General features: G+C 36.1%; 2 protein-coding genes across 2 annotated transcripts; both read right to left on the reverse strand.

Annotated features, from left to right (window-relative positions):
- Positions 1-343: 343 nt before the first annotated feature.
- Defb49 (defensin beta 49) lies at positions 344-5,006 on the reverse strand. The gene is made up of 2 exons (NM_001037527.2): positions 4,952-5,006; positions 344-543 (listed from the first exon to the last, which is right to left on the reverse strand). The coding sequence occupies exons 1-2, from the start codon at positions 5,004-5,006 to the stop codon at positions 344-346; spliced, it is 255 nt and encodes an 84-aa protein (NP_001032616.1).
- Positions 5,007-19,883: 14,877 nt separating this feature from the next.
- Positions 19,884-20,901, reverse strand: Defb18 (defensin beta 18). The gene is made up of 2 exons (NM_001037530.2): positions 20,796-20,901; positions 19,884-20,141 (listed from the first exon to the last, which is right to left on the reverse strand). The coding sequence occupies exons 1-2, from the start codon at positions 20,863-20,865 to the stop codon at positions 19,954-19,956; spliced, it is 258 nt and encodes an 85-aa protein (NP_001032619.1). The 5' UTR covers positions 20,866-20,901; the 3' UTR covers positions 19,884-19,953.
- Between the last annotated feature and the right edge of the window lie 2,813 nt (positions 20,902-23,714).

The following is a 23,714-nucleotide window of genomic DNA, read 5'->3' on the forward strand; positions in this document are numbered from 1 at the left end:
AGCCTAAACCTTCCTGTTTACAAAGAATCAGTTACCTTAATCTGCAAAGTGCTGAAATGTGCATTTGTCTATTTTCCTTGGTATCTTTCAGTCTACCCTCATATGGAGATATGCTTTCATTCATTTTAACATTTTAATTGAAGAATTCAAATAATCATAATATCTTTTGTCATAACTCATTCTTCTACCTGTTAGCAAAATCATGATATCTAAAATGATCAAATATTTCCTAACCTGGTCACTGGCGGTAGCCCAGTATTGTCAGGTCCTTGGGAAAGAACATATTCTTCAACAATGCCATTTAATGAAAAGAACAACCTGAGTGTGTAGGAGGATTAGTAACCTAGTTCTGTTTATTTCTAATCTTTATACTTACTGTTCTTTGATCTTCAGGAATGATGGCTCTCATGTCACGCACAAATATGCAGCAGTTAGCATTTAGTTTTGTGCAGGGACCAACTCTCTTTTCAACATTCATGCACACATGTCTGCATTTGCCTTTCTTGAGAAAGCAAAAAAGGGTGTCTTTCATTTCAGCTTTTACTGTGAAAACAATAACACATCACAGAAATCATTGTATAATTTTGCATACCGCAGATACCTGAATTTGGAATTAATCAATTGTTGATGTGAAAATAAATGTAACATCTATCTATTGTGGTAGGACTTTTAGAATTCATTTTTTCCTATTTTGCTTGGGGTAATAACTGGGTGATTTTTGGTTTCATTGTCAGTATCTCTATAATTATTACTCATAACTGAATCTACTATGTGTTCATACTTGTATTACATTAAAGTTATAAAATAGACCTTGCAAGATCTAGAGTGGCTTTGAGATGGACAGAAAAAATTTTTATGGCACTCTTCCTCTTTGCTTTGCATTGTTAAATCAGATTTATTGATGTAATTTGACACACAAAGACATGTCCTTATTACATATACAATTAGATGAGTATTGACACTCATGAAAATATTCATGGCATTAACACCTAAACTATCTGTCTATCTGTCTGTCTTTTTGTCTGTTTGTCTCTATTTGCATCTCCCCCTATGTCAGCCTGCCCATCCATCTATCCATCCATCCATCTCTCTCTTTATCTATTTGTTCATGTATCTGTCTGTCCACCCATCCAACCACCCATCTACCCACCCACGTACACACCCACATACACACCCACTCACACACACACACACACACACACACACATATATATATACATATATATATAATCATTTGCTACATGATGTCTTAAGCATATTTTTCTTCCAATTTCAAATTAATTATATCATTTAAATATCTTTCTCTTTCAATACAACATAGGAAAATTAGTTAACAGACATTAAGTTACCATATAAATATTATCAGACTTAAATTTTATAGAAAATGAAAATGCCCAATATATTTTGAGGTAAGGTGGGATCTTTGAACACTTATAAAGATCTACATACTGTCTAGGTACAATGGGTTGTAAGGAATATAAACATCATCATGCAAGGAACATCACAAAAAGAAAGTTAAATAATCAGTATTTTTTCGTTTTCTATATGCAGATTCTTTTGAAAAGTACTCAAACTTGCAGGATGCCAGCTGATACCAATTGATAAACTAATCTAACTCATGAGAACGAGGGTACTATTTTACCATTTTAGACTATGATTCTGTTTTTATTGGATATTTTATTTATTTACATTTCAAATGTTATCCTCTTTCCTAGTTTCCCCTCTGCAAAACCTGTATCCTATCCCCTCACTCCCTGCTTCTATGAGGGTGTTCTACTACCCACCTTCCCACCCCCACCTCACCACCCTAGCATTCCCCTACATTGGGGAATTGAGCCTTGACAGGACCAAGGGCCTCTCCTCCCATTGATGCCTGACAAGACCATCCTTTGCTACATGTGTGACTGGAGTCATAGTTGGTAGTTTAGTCCTGGGGAGTTCTGAGGTTCTTATTGATTGATATTGTTGTTCTTCCTTTGTGGTTCAATCCTTCTTAGAGGGGAGAACAAAATACTCAGAGGAAATAGAGGGTTGGAGGTACTTGAGAAAAATAGAGGAAGGGAAGGGAAAAGGGGGGAGGATCAGATATAGGATGGGACACAGATGATATACAGAGGGTCAGAAATTGAACTGAGGTATGTAGCAATGGGGGATGGGGAACTGGGAGTAGCCACCAGACAATGCCAGATATCAGGAAAGTAAGAGGCTCCCAAGACTCAAAGGGTATGATTAACTAAAAAGCCCCAAAAGGGGGGAGGGAGAACCTGTGGAAACCGTATCCAGAGGTTAGGCAAGGCCCCCAGTTAAGAGATGGGTCCACTCACTCATCTCCGAATTTTAACCCAGAATTGCTCCTGTTTAAAGGAAATGTGGGGGCAAAATACAGAGTAGACAGTGAAGAAAAGGTCTTCCAGAAACTGTCCTACCTGGGGATTCATCCCATATACAAACACCAAATCTAGACACTATTGTAGATGCCAAGAAGTGCTTGCTCTCAAGAACCTAATATAGCTGTCTCCTAAGAGGCTTTGCCAGAGGCTTACTGATACAGATGTGAATGCTTGCATTCGACTATTGGACTAAGCACAGGAATCCCAATGGAAGGGTTAGGGAAAGAACTGAAGGAGCTGAAGGTGTTTGCAACCCCATAGGTAGATTTTGATTCTTTTTTTTTTTAAGCCGTTCTCATTGACTGGTAAGCTCTCAAAATAAAATCATGAAAAAATAATGGGAAATTATCAGATATCAACAAGGAAGGTATATGAACAGTATCTGTCCTCTTTCCTCTAAGATAATTCACATCCAGGCAAGGTAGAAATGATGGTTCTTATAATTAAATATTCTTATTTTCTTTTTTCAACGAACTTAGGTTAATAACAATAACTCCTTTACTTTGGGAAGGAAACAATTTGGGGAAAAATTAAATTCATATAGATAGATAGATATAGATGTGGATGGAATTATGTTGTATATATATATATATATATATATATATATATATATATATGATGAAACTCAGGACCTTATACTTATAGCTTCCTAACTTATCTATATCATTATCCTATAGCAATTTTTTATCATAGATATATTAAAGCACAGCATAATACTGCTCTACTGCATAAATTAATGATGTTTGTTATTTATATCATCTAGAGAGATACTATTTATTGACTTTGATGCCAAGGGGAAAAGACATTATTTCACTAGATTAAAAAAAAAAAGCATCTTTAAATTACACTGTCCTACATGAGGGTGTGAGGAATATATATTGCCTGAGTTGGAATCTACAAATAACAGAAGATGACAGCTGTCAAGCATCAGTATGAGAAAAAGAAGAGCATTATTTAAGTGGGAATTCTAAATTAGCATTATTTCACTAGTAACAAAAATAACAAATAGCTTGTCTCTAGATAGCAACTACTGTTCCACATTAAAATTCATTTTCATGCACAAGAAAGAATTGCAAATTCCTCAACGTTTAGATAAAACTATTCATGCACATACAAATGTCTCTGAGGGTTTTAAAAATCTTGAAAATGTCATGAAGAACTTCACAAATATTTTTTTTCCAAAGCAGTGGCATAAGAGACACATGTAAATCATGCCAGTGTAAGTGGAGTTAATATTTTATTATACAAACATGGCTGTGCTAAATGCCAATGTGCATTCTGAAACTGGCCGTGATTTCTGGAAGAAACAAGGAATAACACATGAGAGGAGTTTGGGGTGGGGGGATGGAAAATGATGTTATTTTAATTTGATAGTTTCTCTTAAACTTAAGGAGATGTAATATACTTTTAATAATTACCATTTAAGATGTTAAATGTGCATTATAAACATTCAAACTATACAAATAATTTTTGTTTTTCGTTTTCGTTTTTGTTTTTGTTTTAATATGTGGTTTTGCTATCATGCCCATAAGGATATTGACCTCAGGTGCTCAAATGATACTTCTTTCTCAGACTATTTAAGTAGTTAGAATTATAGGTGTATCCCTCTTCTTCTGACTTCAGAACACATTATCTTCTGTGTAAAATAGATAACCCCGTGGGGATTTTTCATCTATTAAAACTGGACCAGTTGATACAATGCTTAGTTTGCTTTATGCTGTTCTGGAATGGACTCAAAGGTCAAAATCAAAGTGCTCAAAGACTCCTTGTGTGCCTGCTGAGGTAGCTTCCTTCTTTAAAAAAAAAAAAAATCAGTAGAAGTAATTGTGGTATTTTTGCATAAGCAAGAAAAATAGTTGTCCTATCTTAAGTAGTCTGAAATGTGTAAAGACTGTCTGTTCACTGTTCTCCATAAAAATGTTTCCTGTCAATGCTAATCTAAAGTCAGAAATTATTGGGATAGAAAGAAGAGTACATCATCCAAGTCCACGATGCTTAGAATAGTAAATTTGTCTTCCATTTCCCCTGCAGTAGGCAAAAAAGAAGACATTCTTTCCATAAAAGGAGATGTTATCTGCTTTCAATACTTAATATAATTTGAAAATAATCATATCAAGTTAAAATTCCTTACTATTTAACCTCACTTACTTTATACATGTTACATATTTACGTATAATTAATCTTTATATAAATGATTTCTAGACTCATTAATATACTTAACTTATAGATGAATTAAATAAACAAATGAACAAGTATAAATAGCAGACACAGCAGAAATCAAATCTGAATTTAGATATTAGTAACTTCAAAGAATATACTCATTTTACTTATGTTTAATTTTGTTTTTCACAATCATTTAATCAAAACTATATATTTTTCGTTTCCCACAGCAATATGACTCACTAAAACAAGGCCACAAATCCTTTATTCATGATACACTCTGGGGGACTCTAAGTAACTACTACCTTGGCTACTAAATCTCTTCCTTGCCCCAAGCCGACATCTGATAAGATTTTCCTCTCCTGAAACATTCATCTTCCCAATGAATCATCCCATTTTACCTGTCTTCAACAGGTCGAGAAAGCAAAACAAAAGAAAAAGAACAGGCAGCTTCATATTGATGAGTAGTTCACAACAGACGTCCCAGAGTCTTTATATGAGAGAAAGATGGGCAATTTTTGTCTTTTCTGTCTCTCCCTGCAGTGGTAAGAATTCAGTCATTCATGTTTATCAAGTTACTGATCTGTTTATCTGTGCCTGGGGCAAAAAGGCCGGACATTCCTTTGCTTTCATCTTAAGAACATAAAAGTATTGTTATTGTCAGCTGATGGTTTTGTTTCTATGTAACTATTTTTTTTTTAAGAAAGGCAAATGTCCTTGGTGACATCCTTTGGTATGTCCTGGGGGATATAGACATAACTAAATCTTTGCTTTTTTTTTCCCTTCTGCTTCTTAAACAACTGTGTATAGTATAAATCAACTGCAAAGTTTACAAAGTCAAAAGAATCTGTCAATTTTTTTATCCCAATTTACTAGTCAAGAGGCCTTAACCAGTCCTTAAATATATGATATTACTGAAAATCCTCATTACGGTAGCTGAAATAAATCATTCTTTGCTGACAGTCTGTGCCATATACAATGTGGATTTCAGTGGCAGTGAAGTTAAGAGAATTATCTAATGAAGTTTCTCTCTTCTCACAGAGCCCCTCCAAGATCTATGTGATATAATTATAAGATGCTACATACCAATACTGACAAGTTGTATGTCACGCTAATAAGAAAACTAATTACACAAATTCTCTGTAATATGCTGTTGCTAGGTATTGTGTATTAATGGAGTACCAGCAACAGATCTAAGTTCCCTTTTTCTTTGCTCTGTTTTGGCTACCCTGGTTTTAAGGATCAGGATATGGTAGGGATATTAGAAATGAATCTCACAGGCTTTTTTTTATTAACTTGAGTATTTCTTATATACATTTCGAGTGTTATTCCCTTTCCCGGTATCCGGGCAAACATCCCCCTCCCCCCTCCCCTTCCTTATGGGTGTTCCCCTCCCAACCCTCCCCCCATAGCCGTCACAGGCTTTTTTAAAACAGTTAAAATTAATTAAATTAGCCCAATTCCTAAACACCAAATTCTTCACTTAGTGGGAATGATAAAAGTAGTAATAAAAAATTAAAATGTTATGAACTTAATTATGCTTAATTGCTAAACACTGCAATCTGAAATGTTGGAAGATTATTCAATGGTGATTTGATGGGAAACAAATTCCTAGAGCCATTTTTTTTAATGGATTTGTAAAAACGGGATTGAGGAGCTATGAGATATTCTGAGCTATCTTTATTCTGTAGCATACTATAAAAAGAGATCAAATACTTGATGATTAACTCAAAGCACAGGTAAATAGACTCTGATTAAAGCAGCTACCAGTCCAAAGAGTTTTGTTAATGTTTGGTGTTCTGGATCAGGTCTAGTACTTTGAAGACAATTTCTAAACTTTATCACAACAGCTGTTATGAAGGCCACCCATGCCTTCGTAGGCAATCCAAAAACAAAGACAAGAAAAAATCAGCATGGAAATATGAAAAGTTCTCTTTGTCTGGCCATATGTTTCAAGACGATTTTCTCAGAACTAGTTCCTAGCACTTTGGAAAGGTACTGATACTAAGTTAGTCTTCATCAATTAATTTGTCTAGAGTTCATCATTATTTCTAAGGAATGGAGGTTAATTATTTTTAAATTAACATTTAAATAATTTATTATGTTCATTTAACATTGCTCTGAATGCTGTATATTTTAATTTATTTATTCTGTATAGCATCAAATGCAAAGGTGCTTTAATCATTTCTTGTTTATATACATATTGGAAACCAGCTGTTAGGATACCAAGTAATATTCCAGTTTCCACATGAGAGCTGACCCAATCCCACAGCTCTCTGTACCCAAGTAACATGGGGAAAAGAGCTGGACTCTCAGAAGTGCAGGTAATTCTGAGAGCTCAGGGGAGACCACCACCTCTGCTCACATTTCTCGGTCAGAAGAATACCGCCTGGAGTCCTCTGGACACAGGAACCTAGGAGCAGTCAGGGACAGGATCCTTCTGGTCTCTGTCTGGATCAGAGCTGAAAACTACTGTCCAGGGGCACTGTCACAGCTGATAGCAGAGGTAAGGCCACCACTTGTGCTTGGAGGGACCCACCTGGAGGCTTGAGGACACAAGAAACCAGGAGAAGTCTGGGACAAGATCCTTGCTCCCAGAGCTGAGCGAGTCCCACAGCTCTCTGTGCCAAAATCCCATGGTGAAGAGAGCTGGACTCTCAAAAGTACAGATAATCCTGAGAGCTCACAGGAGGCCATCACTTCTGCAAATATTCCTGACCCAAGAGGAACCCACCTGGAACCCCCGGGACACAGGAACCTGGGAGCAGTCTGCGACAGGATCCTTCTGGTTTCCACCTGCGCTCAGAGCTGACATTGTGACAGGTGATCTGTACCTAGATCCAGCTGGGAGAAAGCCTGTCTCCAGGATTGCTGACACAAAGGGTTGAGCCACTGTCAGTGACAGCAGGACCAGTTAACACCACAGACAACCAGAAGGCAAGAAGTAAACACAAGGACCTAAGCAACAGAAACTAAGACTACTTGGCATCATCAGAGTTCAGTTCTCCCACCAAAACAAATACTGGAGATCCCAACACACTAAAAAAAGAAAGATTTGTATTTAAAAATCACATCTCATAATGATGATAGAGGATTTTAAAAAGGACATTAATAACTCCTTTAAAATAATACAGGACAACACAGGTAAATATGTAGAAGCACTTAAAGAGGAAATAAAAATTCCTTAAAGAATTACAGAAAAACATAACCAAATAGGTGAAAGAATTGAACAAAACTATCCAGGATCTAAAAATGGAAAGAGAAAAGGTAAAGAAATCACAAAGGGAGATAATACTGGGGATAAAAAACCTAAGAAAGAGATGAGGAGTCATAGACACACGCACCACCAACAGAATACAAGAGATAGAAGAGAGAATCTAAGAGGAAGAAGATAACATAGAAAACATTGACACAACACTCAAAGAAAATGTAAACCATAAAAAGCTCCTATCCCAAACATCCAGGAAATCCAGGACACAATGAGAAGATCAAATCTAAGGATAGTAGGTAGAGAAGAGAGCAAAGATTCCCAACTTAAAGGACCAGTAAATATCTTCAACAATATTATAGAAGAAAACTTCCCTATCCTAAAGAAAGAGATGCCCATAAACCTACAAGATGCCTACAGAACTCCAAATAGATTGGACCAGAAAAGAAATTCCTCCAAACGCACAAAAAAGAAAGGAAGGAAGGAAGGAAGGAAGGAAGGAAGGAAGGAAGGAAGGAAGAACTAACAAAGTAGATACGTAAAAAGGACACAGCATTTTGCTGCATACAGGAAACACACCTAAGTGACAAAGTTAGACACTATCTAAGAGTAAAAAGCTGGGAAACAATTTTCCAAGTAAGTGATCCCAGAAAACTGGAGTAGCCATTCAAATATCTAATAAAATAGACTTTTAACCAAAAGTTATTAAAAAGGATAAGGAAGGACAGTTGAAATACATCAAAGGAAATATCCAACAAGATGAATTCTCAAGCCTGAATATCTATGCCCCAAAGGCAAGGGCTCCTACATTCATAAAAGAAACCTTAATAAAGCTCAAAGTACATAGTGCACCTCACACAATAATAGTGGGAGATTTTAACACCCTACTCTAAATAATGACAGATCATGAAGAACAGAAACTAAAGACAGACACAGAGAAACTAACAGAATTTATGAACCAAATGGATTTTACAGATATCTATATAATAATTCATCCTAAAACAAAAGAATACACCTTCTCAGCACCTCATGATACCTCCTTAAAAATTTACCATATAATTGTTCACAAAACAGGCCTCAACAGATTAAAGGAGATTGAAATAATCAAATGCATTCTATCAGATTAACATGAATGAACTAATGCTGGTTTTCAAAAACAACAAAAATGACAGAAAAGCAACATACATATGAAAGTTGAAAAATGCTCTGCTCAATGATAAACTTGGTCAAGGAAGAAAGAAAGAAATTAAAGCTTTTTCAGAATTTAATGCAAACGAAGACACAACATACCTAAACACAATGAATGAAAGCAGTGCTAAGAAGAAATCTCATAGCTCTGAGTGCCTCCAAAAAGAAACTGGAGATAGCATACATGAGCAGCTTGACAACACACCTAAAACTTTAGAACAAAAAGTAGCAAATATACTCAAGAGGAATAGATAACAGGAACTAAGACAACTCAGGGCTGAAATCAACCAAGTAGAAAAAAAACTATACAAAGAGTCAACAAAACCAGGAGCTGATTCTTTGAAAAAATCATCAAGATAGATGAAACCTTAGCCAGAGTAAACAGCAGACACAGGGAGAATATCCAAATAAATAAAATTAGAAATGAAAAGGGACATATAATAACATAACCTGAGGAAATTCAAAGAATCATCAGATCTTACTACAAAAGCCTATACGCAACAAAACCAGGAAATCAGGAGGAAATAGACAATTTTCTAGACAGATATCAGGTACCAAAGTTAAATCAGAATCAGATAAACCATCTAAACAATCCTGTAACTCCTAAAGAAATAGAAGCAGTTATTAAAAGTCTCCCAACCAAAAAAAGCCCAGGACCAGATGGCTTTAGTGCAGAATTCTCTCAGACCTTCACAGAAGACCTAATACCAATACTGTTCAAACTATTCCACAAAATAGAAACAGAGAAAGTGCTGCCTAATTCCTTCTACTACATCACAATTATGCTTATACCTAAACCACACAATGACCTAACAAAGAAAGAGAATTTCTGACCAATTTCCCTTATGAATATTGATGCAAAATACTCAATAAAATTCTCTCAAACTGATCAAGAATACATTAAAATGATCATCCATCATGACCAAGTAGGCTTCATCTCAGGGATGCAAGGATGATTCAATATATGGAAATCCCTCAACGTGATCCACTAGATAAACATTTTCAAATAAAACCCTTATGATCATCTCATTAGATGCTAAGGAAGCATTTTACAAAACTCAACAACCCTTCATGCTAAAAATCTTGTAAATATAAGGAATTCAAGGCCCATACCTAAACATAATAAAAGTAATATACAAAAACAAAAGAAAGCAAAACAAATAAACAAACAAAAACCAGTAGCCAACATCAAACTAAGTGGAAAGAAACTTAAAGCAATCCCACCGAATCAGGGACTCCGCAAGACTGCTTACTCTCTCCCTACTTATTCAATATAGTACTCAAAGTCCTAGCTGTAGCCATAACAATCATACAAAAAAAAAAAAAGGTCAGAGGATACAAATTGGAGAAGAAGAAGTCAAACTATCACTATTTGCAGATAATACGATAGTATAATTGACTCCAAAAGTCTCACCAAAAAACTACTAAGTCTGATGAAAAACTTCAACAAAGTGGCTAGATATATTTACTCAAATAAATCAGTAGCCTTCCTCTACTCAAAGGATAAAAAGACTGAGAAAGTCTGATAAAGAAATCTGGGTTACAAGACACTTCACAATAGTCACAAATAATATAAAATACCTCCGTATGACTCTAACAAACAGGTGAAAGATCTGTATGACAAGAACTACAATTCTCTGAAGAAAGAAATTGAAGAAGACCTCAGAAGATGGAAAGATCTCCCTTGCTCATGGATTGGCAGAAATAACATTGTAAAAATGGCCATCTTGCGCAAAGCAATCTACAAATTCAATGCAATCACCCTCAAAATTTCAACTCAATTCTTCAGAGTGACAAAGAGCAATTTGCAAATTCATTTGGAATAACAAAATACCCAGGATAGGAATAACTATCTCCCAAAATAAAAGAACTTCTAGGGGAAATCAACATACCTGTCCTCAAGCAGTATTACAGAGCAATAGTGATAAAAACTTCATGGTATTCACACAGAGACAGGCAGGTAGATCAATGGAGTACAATTGAGGACCCAGAAATGAACCCAAACACCTATGGTCACTTGATTTATATCAAAGGAGCTAAAACCATCCAGTGGAAAAAAGCGTTTTCAACAAATGATGTGCTGTTTCAACTGGAGGAGAGCATGTAGAACAATGCAAATCTATCCATTCTATCACACTGTACAATGCTCAAGTCCAAGTGGATAAAGAACCTCCATATAAAACCAGATACACTCAAACAAACAGAGGAAAAAGTGGGGAAAAGCCTCAAACAGATGGACTCTAGGGAAAATTTCCTGAACAGAACACCAATGACTTATATTCTAAAATCAAGGATCAAAAAATGGGACTTCATAAAATTGCAAATCTTCTGCAAGGCAAAGGACGCTATCATTAGGACAAAACAACAACCAACAAATTGGGAAAAGACATTTATCAATCCTGCATCCCATAGAGGGCTAATATCCAAAATATACAAAAATCTCAAGAAGTTAGACTCCAGAGAGCCAAATAACCCTATTAAAAATGGGGTACAGAGCTAATCAAAGAATACTTAGCTGAAGAATGTTGAATGACTAAGAAGTACCTAAAGAAATGTTCAACATCATTAGTCACCAGGGAAATGCAACCCTGTGATTCTACCTCAAACCTCTCAAAATGGCTAAGATCAAAAAATGACAACAGATGTTGGTGAGGATGTGGAGAAAGGGGTGGGTGTTTGGGTGGGGGAACACCCTCTTCAAAGAAGGAGAGTGTGATGGGATAGGTGGTTCATGGATGGGAACCTGGGAAAGGGGATAACCTTTGAAATATAAATAAAATAGATCCAATAAAAAGGTATCAAGTAATTTCTTTCATCTGATACAGCTGATCCTAGAGAGTCTGATACTAGAATCTCTTTTACTTCCTTGTGTACTGTGTAATAAGGAGTGTAGGTTAAAGGATTATAGTATTATTCAGTAAAGACCTGATTTGTGTGTATCCTATTAGGATAAAAATCATTTAAATACTCATCTAGCTGTATTGTCTTCAAAAATAATATGTATTTATAGGATGAAAATTTGGGCAAGTTGAAAAAGTAAGTGATTATGAATCACATATCTTAAGCCAGATTTCAGAAGGTAAAATATCTCATTTATCAGCACTACTTAATTACCAGTCAGATAAAAGTACTGAACAAAAAATATAATGGTAAAGTCATGGGACAGGATATCAGGGTTCCTTCAAATAATTTAAGAATGCTTGACCTCTGAGTCAGGAATCAGTAAGCTGGGCTATCTACACAAAACCTTGTGGCTCCTAGTACGGACTGCAGGAACTAGAAGGCAAGAATTCTGGAGTGTAATAGTACATTATCTCATTAAAGAGATATTTATTACCCCTCTCTCTTTTGTTTAGCATAAGGTAGATTTTTCTTCTTGTTGGTCCCTGATTGGCCAGATAATTGTCCATCTCAACTGGCTTTATTCTTATTTTTTAATATATTTCTTTACCTACATTTCAAATATTATTCCTTTTCCCAATTTCCTGGCATAAGCTCCCACCCTCTCTCCCTCCCCAATGCAGCTGTCCCCCACATCCACCCCCTTAACACCCCCCACCCCGATATTCCCCTGCACTGGGGGTCCAACCTTGGCAGGACCAAGGGCTTCCCCTTTCATGGTACGCCAACAAGGCTATTCTCTGCTACATATGCAGTTGGAGACCTGGGTCAGTCTTTCGGTAGTAGTTTAGTCCCTGGAAGCTCTGGTTGGTTGACATTGTTGTTCTTATGGGGTTGCAAGCTCCTTCAGCTCTTTCAATCTTTCCTCTAATTCCCCCAAAGCGGGTACTGTTCTCAGTTCAGTGGTTTGCTGCTAGCATTGATCTCTGTATTGATGCTCTGGATGTGTCTCTCAGGAGAGAACTATATCCAGTCCCTTTCAGTATGTACTTTTTAGCTTCATCAATCTTATCTAGTTTTGGTGGATATATATATATATATATATATATATATATATATATATATATATATATACACACATACATATATACATATGGGCTACATGTGCGGCAGGCTCTAAATGGCTGTTCCTTCAGTCTCTGCTCTAAACTTTGCTTCCACATCCCCTGCTATGGGTATTTTCCCCCCTTTTAAGAAGGAGTGGGAGCATCCATTTTTTGGTCATCCTTCTTCTTCAGCTTCCTGTGATATGTGGATTGAATCTTGGATAATTCAAGCTTTTGGGCTAATATCCACTTATCAATGAGTGCATACCAAGTGTGTTTTTCTGTGATTGGGTTACCTTACTCAGGATGATATTTTCTAGTTCCATCCATTTGTCTATATTTTTGATACAAATACAAGTTATTGTTTTTGATAGCTGAGTAGGACTCCATTGTGTAGATATACAACATTTTTTAAATCCATTCCTCTGTTGAAGGGCGTCTGGGTTCTTTCCAGCTTCTGGCTTTTATAAATGAGGCTGCTATGAACATAGTGGAGCATGTGTCTTTGTTATATGTTGGAGCATCTTTTGGGTATGTGCCCAGGAGAGGGAAAGCTGGATCCTTAGGTAGTGGAATGTCCAATTTTCTGAGGAACCTCCAGGCTGATTTTAAGAGTAGTTGTACCAGTTTGCAATCCCAGCAACAATGGAGGAGTGTGGCTCTTTCTCCACATCCTCGCCAGCATCTGCTGTCACCTGAGTTTTTGATCTTAGCCATTCTGACTGGTGTGAGGTAGAATCTCAGGGTTGTTTTGATTTGCATTGCCCTGATAAATAAAGATGTTGAACATTTCTTTAGGTGCTTTTGGGCCATTTGATATTCCTCAGCTGAGAATGATTTGTTTAGTTCTGTACCCCATTTTTAATACGGTTATTTAACTCTCTGGAGTCTAACTTCTTGAGTTCTTTGTATATTTTGGATATTAGCCCTTTATCAGATGTAGGATTGGTAAAGATCTTTTCCCAATCTGTTGGTTGCCGTTTTGTCCTGAGTGTCTTTTGCCTTACAGAAGCTTTGGAGTTTTATGAGGTCCCATTTGTCAATTTCTGATCTTAGAGCATAAACTATTGGCCTTTAGTTCAGGAAATTTTCCCAATTACCCATATGTTTAAGACTCTTCCCACTTTTTCTTCTATTAGTTTGAGTGTATCTGGTTTGATGTGGAGGTCCTTGATCCACTTGGACTTATGCTTTGTGCATGGTGATAAGAATGGTCAATTTGCATTCTTCTACATGCTGACCTCCAGTTAAACCAGCACCATTTACTGAAAATGCTATCTTTCTTCCATTGGATGGTTTTAGCTCCTTTGTCAAAGATCAAGTGACCATAGGTGTGTGGGTTCATTTCTGGGACTTCAGTTCTGTTCCACTGATCTATCTGCCTGTCTCTGTACCAATACAGAGTTTTTATGAGTATTGCTCTGTAATACTGCTTGAAGTCAGAAATGGTGAGTTCCCCCAGAAGTTCTTATATAGTTGAGTATAGTTTTCACTATCCTGGGTTTTTTTGTTATTCCAAATGAATTTGCAAATTGCTCTTTGTATCTCTATGAAGAATTGAGTAGGAATTTTGATGGGGATTGCATTGAATCTGTAGATTGCTTTTGGCAAAATGTCCATTTTTACTATATTAATCCTGCCAATCCATGAGCATGGGAGATCTTACAGTCTTCTGAGATCTTGATCAGTTTCTTTCTTCAGAGACTTGAATTTCTTTTCATACATATCTTTCACTTGTTTTGTTAAAGTCACACCATGATATTTTATATTATTTGGGACTATTGTGAAGGGTGTCATTTCCCTAATTTCTTTCTCAGCCTGTTTATTCTTTGAGTAGAGGAAGGCTACCGATTTGTTTGAGTTAATTTTATACCCCAAAACTTTGCTGAAGCTGTTTATCAGGTTTAGTAGTTCTCTGGTGGAACTTTTGGGGTCACTTAAGTATACTGTCATATCATTGGCAAATAGTGATATTTTGATTTCTTCCCTTCCAGTTTGTATCCCTTTGACCTTTTCCACTGTCTGATTGCTCTCGCTAGGACTTCGAGTACTATATTGAATAAATAGGGAGAAAGTTGGTAGCCTTGTCAAGTCCCTGATTTTAGTGGGATTACTTCAAGTTTCTCTCCATTTAGTTTGATGTTAGCTACTGGTTTGTTGTATATTGCTTTTACTATGTTTAGATATGAGCCATGAATTCCTGATATTTCTAGGACTTTTACCTTAAAGGGGTGTTGAATTTTTTTTCAAATGTTTTCTCAGCATCTAATGACATGATCATATGGTTCTTCTCTTTGAGTTTGTTTATATAGTGAATTAGGTTGATGCATTTCTGTATATTAAACCATCCCTGAATCCCTGGGATGAAGCTTACTTGATCGTGATGGATGATCATTTTGATATGTTCTTGGATTTGGTTTGCAAGAATTTTATTGAGTGTTTTTACATCAATATTCATAAGGGAAACTGGTCTGAAGTTCTCTTTCTTTGTTGGGTCTTTGTTTGGTTTTGGTGTAAGAGTAATTGTAGCTTCCCAGAAGGAATTCGGTAGTGCTCCATCTGTTTCTATTTTGTTAAATAGTTTGGACAGTCTTTGTATGAGGTCTTCTATGACGGTCTGATAGAATTCTGTACTAAACCCCTCTGTTCCTTGTCTCTTTTTGGTTGGGAGACTTTTAATGACTGCTTCTATTTCTTTAGGAGTTATGAGGTTGTTTAGATGGTTTATTTGTTCCTGATTTAACTTTGGTACCTGGTATCTGTCTAGAAAATTGTCCATTTCCTCCAGATTTTCCAGTTTGTTGAATATAGCCTTTTGTAGTATGATCTAATTTATTTTTTTTTAATTTCCTCAGATTCTGTTGTTCTGTCTCCCTTCCTTGTTAATTTGGATACATTCTCTGTGACCTCCGGTTCTTCTGGCTCAGGGTTAATCTATCTTGTTTATTTTCTCTAAGAATCAGCTCCTGCCTTTGTTGATTCTTTGTATAGTCCTTTTCTTTTCCACTTGGTTGATTTCAGCTCTGAGTTTATTATTTCCTGCCTTCTACTCTTTTTGGGTTTATTTATTTCTTTTTGTTCTAGAGCTTTCAGGTGTGTTGTCAAGCTACTACTGTGTGGTCTCCCCTGTTTCTTTTTGCAGGCACTCGGAGCTATGAGTTTTCCTCTTAGCATCACTTTCATGGTGTTCCATATCGTTGGGATGGTAAAATCTTATTCTTCCTCTCAGGCAATTTGCATGCTTTCTGCTAAAGGTATTTCTTCTTCCCCTCAATGTGAGATCCAAAAACCATAATAAATTAACTTTTGTTTTCAAAACAGGGATCCCTTTTGAGAACTCATGAAAGACACCGTGTATATATCCAACTTATTACATGATTTGGTGGTAGGTGTTGCAGACTGGGAACAATGACCTCCAGAAAACCCTGGAGATAGAAATCCTAGGAAAGAGATTGAGTCATAGACACAAGCATCACCAACAGAATACAAGAGATACAGGAGATTTCTGGGACAGAAGATACCATAGAAACAGTGATATAACAGTCAAAGGAAATGCAAAATGCAAAACGATCCTAACCTAAAACATCCAGAAAATCCAGGACACAATGAGAAGATCAAACCTAAGGATAATAGGTATAGAAGAGAGCAAAAATTCTCAACTCAAAGGACCAGTAAGTCTGTTGTCTTCAACAAAATTATAGAAGAAAATTTCCCTAATCTTAAAAAAAAAGAATATGAATATACAAGAAGCCTACCGAACTCCTGGACCAGAAAAGGAATTCCTCCCAGTCACATAATAGTCAAAATACTAAATGCACAAAACAAAGAAAGAATATTAAAAGCAGATAGCTAAAAAGGTCAAGTAACATATAAAGGCAGACCTATCAGAATCACGCCAGACTTCTCAACAGATACTATGAAAGATAGAAGATCCTAGGCAGGTGTCATACAGACCCTAAGAGAACACAAATGCCAGACCAGGTTACTATTCCCAGTAAAATTCTTCATTACCATAGATGGAGAAACCAAGGTATTCCACGACAAAGCCAAATTTACACAATATATTTCCAATATAAATCCAGGCCTACAAAGAGTAATAAATGGAAAACTCCAACACAAGGAGGGAAACTACATCCTAGAAAAAGCATGAAAGTAATCTTCTTTCAACTAAACCAAAAGATGATATCCACACAAACATAATTCCACTTCCAACAACAAAAATTATAGGAATCAACAATCAATGGTCCCTAATATCTCTCAACATCAATGGACTCAATTCTCCAGTAAAAAAAACTTAAACTAACAGACTGGATATATAAACAGGATCCAGCATTTTGCTGCATACAAAAAACACACTTCAATGACAATACAGACACTTCCCCAGATTAAAAGACTGGGGAAAAATTTCCAAGCAAATGGTCCCAAGAAACAAGCTGGACTAGACATTCTAATATTGAGTAAAATCGACTTTCAACCAAAAGTTATCAATAAAGATAAGGAAGAACACTTCATACTTGTCAAAGGAAAAATCCACCAAGATGAACTCTCAATATCTATACTCTGAATATCTATACTCCAAATGCAAGGACACACACATTCATATAATAAACTTATTGAAGCTCAAAGCACACATTTCACCTCACACAATAATAATGGGAGACTTCAACACACCACTCTCATCAATGGACAGATCATGCAAAAAGAAAATAAACAGAGATACAGTGAAACTAACAGAAGCTATGAACCAAATGGATTCAACAGATATCTACAGAACATTTGATTCTAACAAAAGAAGATACCTTCTTCTCAACACCTCATGGTACATTCTCCAAAACTGACCATATAATCAGTCACAAAATAGGTCTCAACAGACACAAGAAGATAGAAATAATCTCATGCATCCTACCAGATCACCATGGATTAAGACTGGTCTTCAATAACAACAAAAATGACAGAAAGCCCACATACACAAGGAAGTTGAGAAAATATCCTGATCCATTGAAATCTGTCCCTCTCTGTCTTGCTCTACACACACACACATACACACACACACAAAATATCACAGAAGAACACACATGATATGCACTCATTGATAAGCAGATATTAACCCAAAGCTCACAATACCCAAGATACAATTCTCAGACCACGTGAAGCTCAAGAATAAGGAAGACCACAGTGTGGATGCTTCAGTCCTTCTTGGGAGGGGGAACAAAAATACAGGAGGAAATATGGAGACAAAGTGTGGAGCAGATAGTGAAGGAAAGGCCATCCAGAGACTGCCCCATCTGGGGATTCAGCCCATATACAGCCACCAAAGCCAGACACTATTGTGGATTCCAAGAAGTATATCCTTACAGGAGCCTGATATAGCTGTCTCCTGAGAGCCTCTGCTAGAGTCTGACAAATACAGAGGTTCACAGCCAACCATTGAACTGTGAACGGGGTCTCCTATAGAGAAGTTAGAGAGAGGATTGAAGGAGCTGAATGGGTTTGTAACTCCATTAGAACAACAACAATATCAACCAACCAGACACTCCCCTCTTATCTCCCAGGGACTAAACCACTATCCCAAGAGTAAACAAGAATAGACCCATGGCTCCAGCTCCATTTGTAGCAGACGATGACCTTGTCAGGCATCAATGGGAGGAGAGGCCCTTGGTCCTGTCAAGGCTTGATGCCCCAGTGTAGCAGAGGAATTTCATGGCAGGGAGGTGAGAGGAATGGGTGGTTTTGTGGGGAAGCACCCTCATAGATGCACGGGGAGATAGCGGGTTTCTGAAGGTGAAACCTGGAAAGAGGATAACATTTGAAATGTAAATAAAAATAACCAATAAAAGAAAAAAGAGTTAATAAACACCCGGAAAACCCTTCAAAAATACCAGTGTTCATCTTGTGTTGGTCACCTACTGCTGGTCATGGGATTTGCCCTTAAGAGTGCTTTGTATACTCTATTGGAGGAAAGTAATTTTTTCTTTTTCAATTAGAGATAAGTTCTGTGTTAGGAATGGTAGCAGGTGTTTCCAGCCCCCCTCAGTGCGGGTGCTCATTGGGCTTATACCCATGCAGGCACTGTTCATGCTGCCACAGTCTGAGTTCGTATGAATGTGTCAATCCTTCTATTTTCAGACAGCCTTGTTTTCGTAGTGCTCTCTGTCCCTCTGGTTTTGAATGCCTTTCTGCCTCCCTTCTGCAGAGTTCTCTGACCCCTGAGGGGTGTACATTGATAGAAACATCCTACTAATGACTGAGTGTTCCAAGGTCTCTCATTCTCTGCACTTTTTCTCGTTGTCAGTCTCAGCGTATTTTTCCATTTAATGCAGGAGGAAGACTCCGTATCTTATACATTTTTTAATAATTATATTTAATAATTGAAATCTGTCCCTCTTTTCCTTGCTCTACACACACACACCTTTATGTTGGGCAGGGAAATTGTATATTGTGATATCCTATGGAGATATTCTAAAATTCTTCCCATTTTCATAATAAGAAAAAGAAAACTTTCAATAAAACACAATTTGATAAATTTGATTTTATTCAGTTCATAAAAGTAAAATTTCAAACATCTGTTTGTAAGCCTACACCTCTCAAACAACTTCTCTTAGGATGTTTTTCTATGCCATTTCCTTATATCTCAGCACAGGCAAGACCTTGGCTTTTTCCTCTGTCTCACATTTTTCTATATTTTTCAGTTTCTTCTTACAACTCTCTTGTTCATAGTCCCTTTTTATTTGACCAAGTATGTGCAGTCTGTATAAGGACCATGACATTTCTAGGTAGAAGTATAAGCCCCGGTTTCATGATTATTGATACCTCCAACTCATGTGAGGGAGGCTTCTAAATAAAACAGTGGAGAAAGGCTGGTGCAATGGAACATTTTCCAAATTCTGGATGAATTGCTCTCACACAGAAACATTTTTATTTTCTATACAACATTGAAATCACTGGTTAGCAGAGTGCAATCTAAAATGTCATAAGCATTCCACTTGACAGAAAGTAAAATATCCATTTTTATTAGTAACTAGTATAGTTTCGATCACGTATTAGATTTACAATTCATAATTTAAGTTGTATATTTGGGAGTATTTGAGAATTTCTCTACTCTTTTGTATTCTCGCATCACACAGCAAGGCCCAGTGTAACAGAAAACGTATTCATACTCCCAACTGCTACATTCAGACTTGCATTCACCACCAACCAGGAAACATTTGTGTGTTCTTTCTAAAACATCTCTTGTTTTCATCTGAGGAGCTGGAGGGAAACATCAATAATCATTAATCCATGTTTATTTCAGATAGGCAAAGAGACATATGAATGGATGGATGGGTGGATGGATGGATAGATTGATACCCTTATGTGTTGCATAGAATTTCACATTTTGGATATAAAATCATACCTAAGTGACAGTAATAAAAACTTTTCTCCTTCAATTTTAATTACCAGCAATATTTTTCTTTGCTCTTAGCATTTTCCCTTTCAAGCTATGTTCCAAATATTTAATTTGAATATAATCTCTCAAAAGAAAAAAAGACCATAAGAAAAAAAAAGCTGATCTCTCTTTAGTTGAAATAAGCATCACTCCCACTATCTTATTAATAAAACTAGATTAACAAATATTTAACTTGTCAGTTAATAAATTTAGATTTGAGAGAAAAATAGTATTCCTACTGATAAGGAACAGGTTCATCACATCACTTAACAAAATCACCAGGTCTAAGGCAGCATCTTTGCATTAAAAGATTCAATATTTAATTATTTCTTACACTCATTTCTTCTTTAACAAAACAATAAAATGAGTTTCCTCATAGGTTATTCATGAAAAGTCTCTTAAGAACAATATATTTCACATAAGGAATTTATGAAAACAATAATCCCTTCACATTCATTCCATATTACAAACATTACCTGAAGGACCACAGGACACAGAAAAGACAAAAATCAGAAAAATGAAAAACAACTTCATTGCTGATTGCATTGTTCAGGTGGAATTAGGATAGAGCTCAAAGAGTTTGTGGTTTTGAAAAGAAGAGGACATAGTTTTTATAGCCTTCTCAGTAATTGCAATTCTGATTAATTATGCCTTTCTGGGCTGAGCAAATATGAAAGTATTGTGAAATTGCAAATACCTAAAACAGAGCACTTAGTGCTTTGATGATCTCAGTGACCCAGACATGAATTCATTTTCAGTGAGTCAAGAGAAAAGGAAAAAAAATATTTAAAGTCTCCAATTTCACTACAAGAAGCTAATGCCATTTTATTGTCTGCAATAAACACCAGTGTAGTATATCAACTGGACCCTGTAAACTTCCTTAACTTTTCCCCATATTTGATTAATAGTTGCTAGCTAATGACACACATAAAGATTAAGGCTTTGATTTACAGAAGAAATAAGCAATTAAATATCCTACTGTATCTGGTCAGAATCCTGTAGAGAAGGGTTAAGAAATTTAGGTTCTATTTCTCTATTAACAAAAGTTTCATTTTGTGGATTACTTTTAAAGAAAAATGGAAAAAGTGTGCTGAGAATTGGAACTGGGACTGATGTAGAAAGAAGAACTTCAAATATAGGGATTTTTAAATAGAAAAGAGTATTAGCCTAAAGTATACATAAACTCAAAGTTAAGATAGGTGACGCATGATGCTTTTGCAAATTTGAGTCAGAATTATGGCCACTGAGCTGAGTCAACTTCTTAGCATGAGGCTATAATTTCAGAGGTTGGGAAGCTTAAGAGGAATCCCGAGTTTAAGATCAGTCTGTGTTACATAATTAGAGAGGAGGAGCTCGAAATCAAAAATTGAACTATTTAAACTTCTTACTCAGAAAAAAGAAAGCCTTTGGATGAAGAAGGTTTTTACAGCAGAGAGTGAATTTTAGGGGACTACTGCTGAGCGTGAACCCACAGAGAAAATTCTCTTGAGCTAAGCATAGCTGTTGAAAATACAAGAACAACATGCTGAGAAGAGAGATGGGCAGAACCTATACCAAATGAAATCTGTTCTCTCAAATGCTTAACTTGGATATGACTACATGTCTTCTAGCAAACCCTTGGTTTGATGAACAGATTATGAGTGTCAGGTTCTCATGGATAAATAACAACAAAGGACAAGTATCAGGTCTTTAGAAATTTCAAAGCCATGAAGTTATTTTTAATTTATGATTGCCTTTTACAGTAAAGGAATATTCATGCTTTCACCAACCCCCCCAAAAAAAACCCATATTACTTCAATTAATAAATTGCCTTTCAAAGTAAACGAATGATGAAAATTGCCAGCGGGACTACCTAAATTAGTGTACTCTGAACTTGGTAGCTTTTAGAATCAATTAGATGACCTGTTAGAGAAAACGTAATGACTACATACACATTATCCCTGCTTACTGGAGTCTCTTCACAAAGTTGGTTCAAACTTTCATCATGAAGCAAATTCCACATTTCTAATCCTTATCACAGTTAAATAATTACCACCCTCGTAGTCTAACATTGCTTTTGTCAAGAATAAGCTTACTGGAGTAATATCTTCCACTTAAACATATCCACTTCCTTTCACTAATATTAAACGATGCCTAGAATTGAGAAAGATGTTTTCTCATCTCCCTATCGTACTCAAATAACTAACTCAACTTCGATTAGGTGAAGCCAACCCCATTGTTGTAATGTAAATGTAAACAGCTTGGCATATATAGAGATATCGTGTTAATGGATTTCTGATTCTGCAGAACTTTTGAAAGGTATATCATCTGTCTGAGCATTGGATTATTAAGAATAAAACTAACTGCCTTTTAAAAACATGAAGTTTAACCTAAGGAAGAAAGCAGATAATTCTCTTATATTGGTTCCCTAGAAATTCCTGATGTACATTTTGACTACATCAGAAATACCAGAAGTCTTGTACCAGTGTTTTTTGAGAAACTCTAACCTTTAATATTTCTTCATGATTTATGAGTCGAGGAGCTGAAGACAAAGCAAAATTACATTTTTATGTGTGCATGTATATTCAACATAATATGTTTATATACTAAAACCAAAAGGAATATCAAAGAATTTATGAGTGAAAAAAAACAAATAACAATACCTGGAAACACCTATCAACTCTTTTGGTATTACCTATGGAATTGTCATTGAATAACATCAGTGGAGAATCCCAAATTTTCATCATTCTTCAGGCAATCAAAAATATACATTATGATTGCAAAAAAACTTAATTTTGCAAACAAACAAACATAACAAAACAAAAAAAAACAAAAAAACATTCCCACTCCAAAAATTATAACTCATAAAACATCTGATAATATAAATGTAGTGGTTTCCTTACAATATTTTAATTGAGATTTATCTATACATATTTGTAAAGTCTATGTGATTTTTTAAAATTCATGTACACTTTGAATAAGGATGAATGCAGTGTATTTAGTTGTAAGTGTTAAAATTAAAGTATAGGATACTGAGAACTATCAAATGAGTGCTCACAGTATTTCGGTAGTGGTCGTTAGAAGCATAGAAATAACGTGTTTTAAATGTTTTAACGTGTTTATTACGTGTTTTTAAATTCTACTTAATAGAATCACCTACTTATGAGCACCATTGCATTGTAACCATTTGCTAGACTATGAAGAATGTAGAACTTGGTTTAAAAAAAAAAAAAAACTGGGGAGGGAGAGCTAAACCTTCAGAGAGGCAGACAAGCCTGGGAAACCAGAAGAGACTGCTCCCTGCACACACATCTCGGACGCCAGAGGAAAAAGCCAAAGACCATCTGGAACCCTGGTGCACTGAAGCTCCCCGAAGGGGCGGCACAGGTCTCCCTGGTTGCTGCCGCTGCAGAAAG

The sequence above is a fragment of the Rattus norvegicus genome, chromosome 9 (assembly GCF_036323735.1).
Source record: "Rattus norvegicus strain BN/NHsdMcwi chromosome 9, GRCr8, whole genome shotgun sequence".
In the NCBI taxonomy this organism is placed as follows: Eukaryota; Metazoa; Chordata; class Mammalia; order Rodentia; family Muridae; genus Rattus; species Rattus norvegicus.

What these genes read in the sequence shown, in the direction of transcription:
- Defb49 (NM_001037527.2), bottom strand. Translation starts at nt 5,006, where the DNA reads ATGAAGCTGCCTGTTCTTTTTCTTTTGTTTTGCTTTCTCGACCTGTTG. An exon ending in TCTCGACCTGTTGAAGACAG is followed by an intron (nt 544 to 4,951) that starts GTAAAATGGGAT and finishes TTGTTTTCACAG; the next exon opens with TAAAAGCTGAAATGAAAGAC.
- Defb18 (NM_001037530.2), bottom strand. Translation starts at nt 20,865, where the DNA reads ATGCAATCAGCAATGAAGTTGTTTTTCATTTTTCTGATTTTTGTCTTT. An exon ending in TGTGTCCTGTGGTCCTTCAG is followed by an intron (nt 20,142 to 20,795) that starts GTAATGTTTGTA and finishes GTTTCCCTCCAG; the next exon opens with CTCCTCAGATGAAAACAAGA.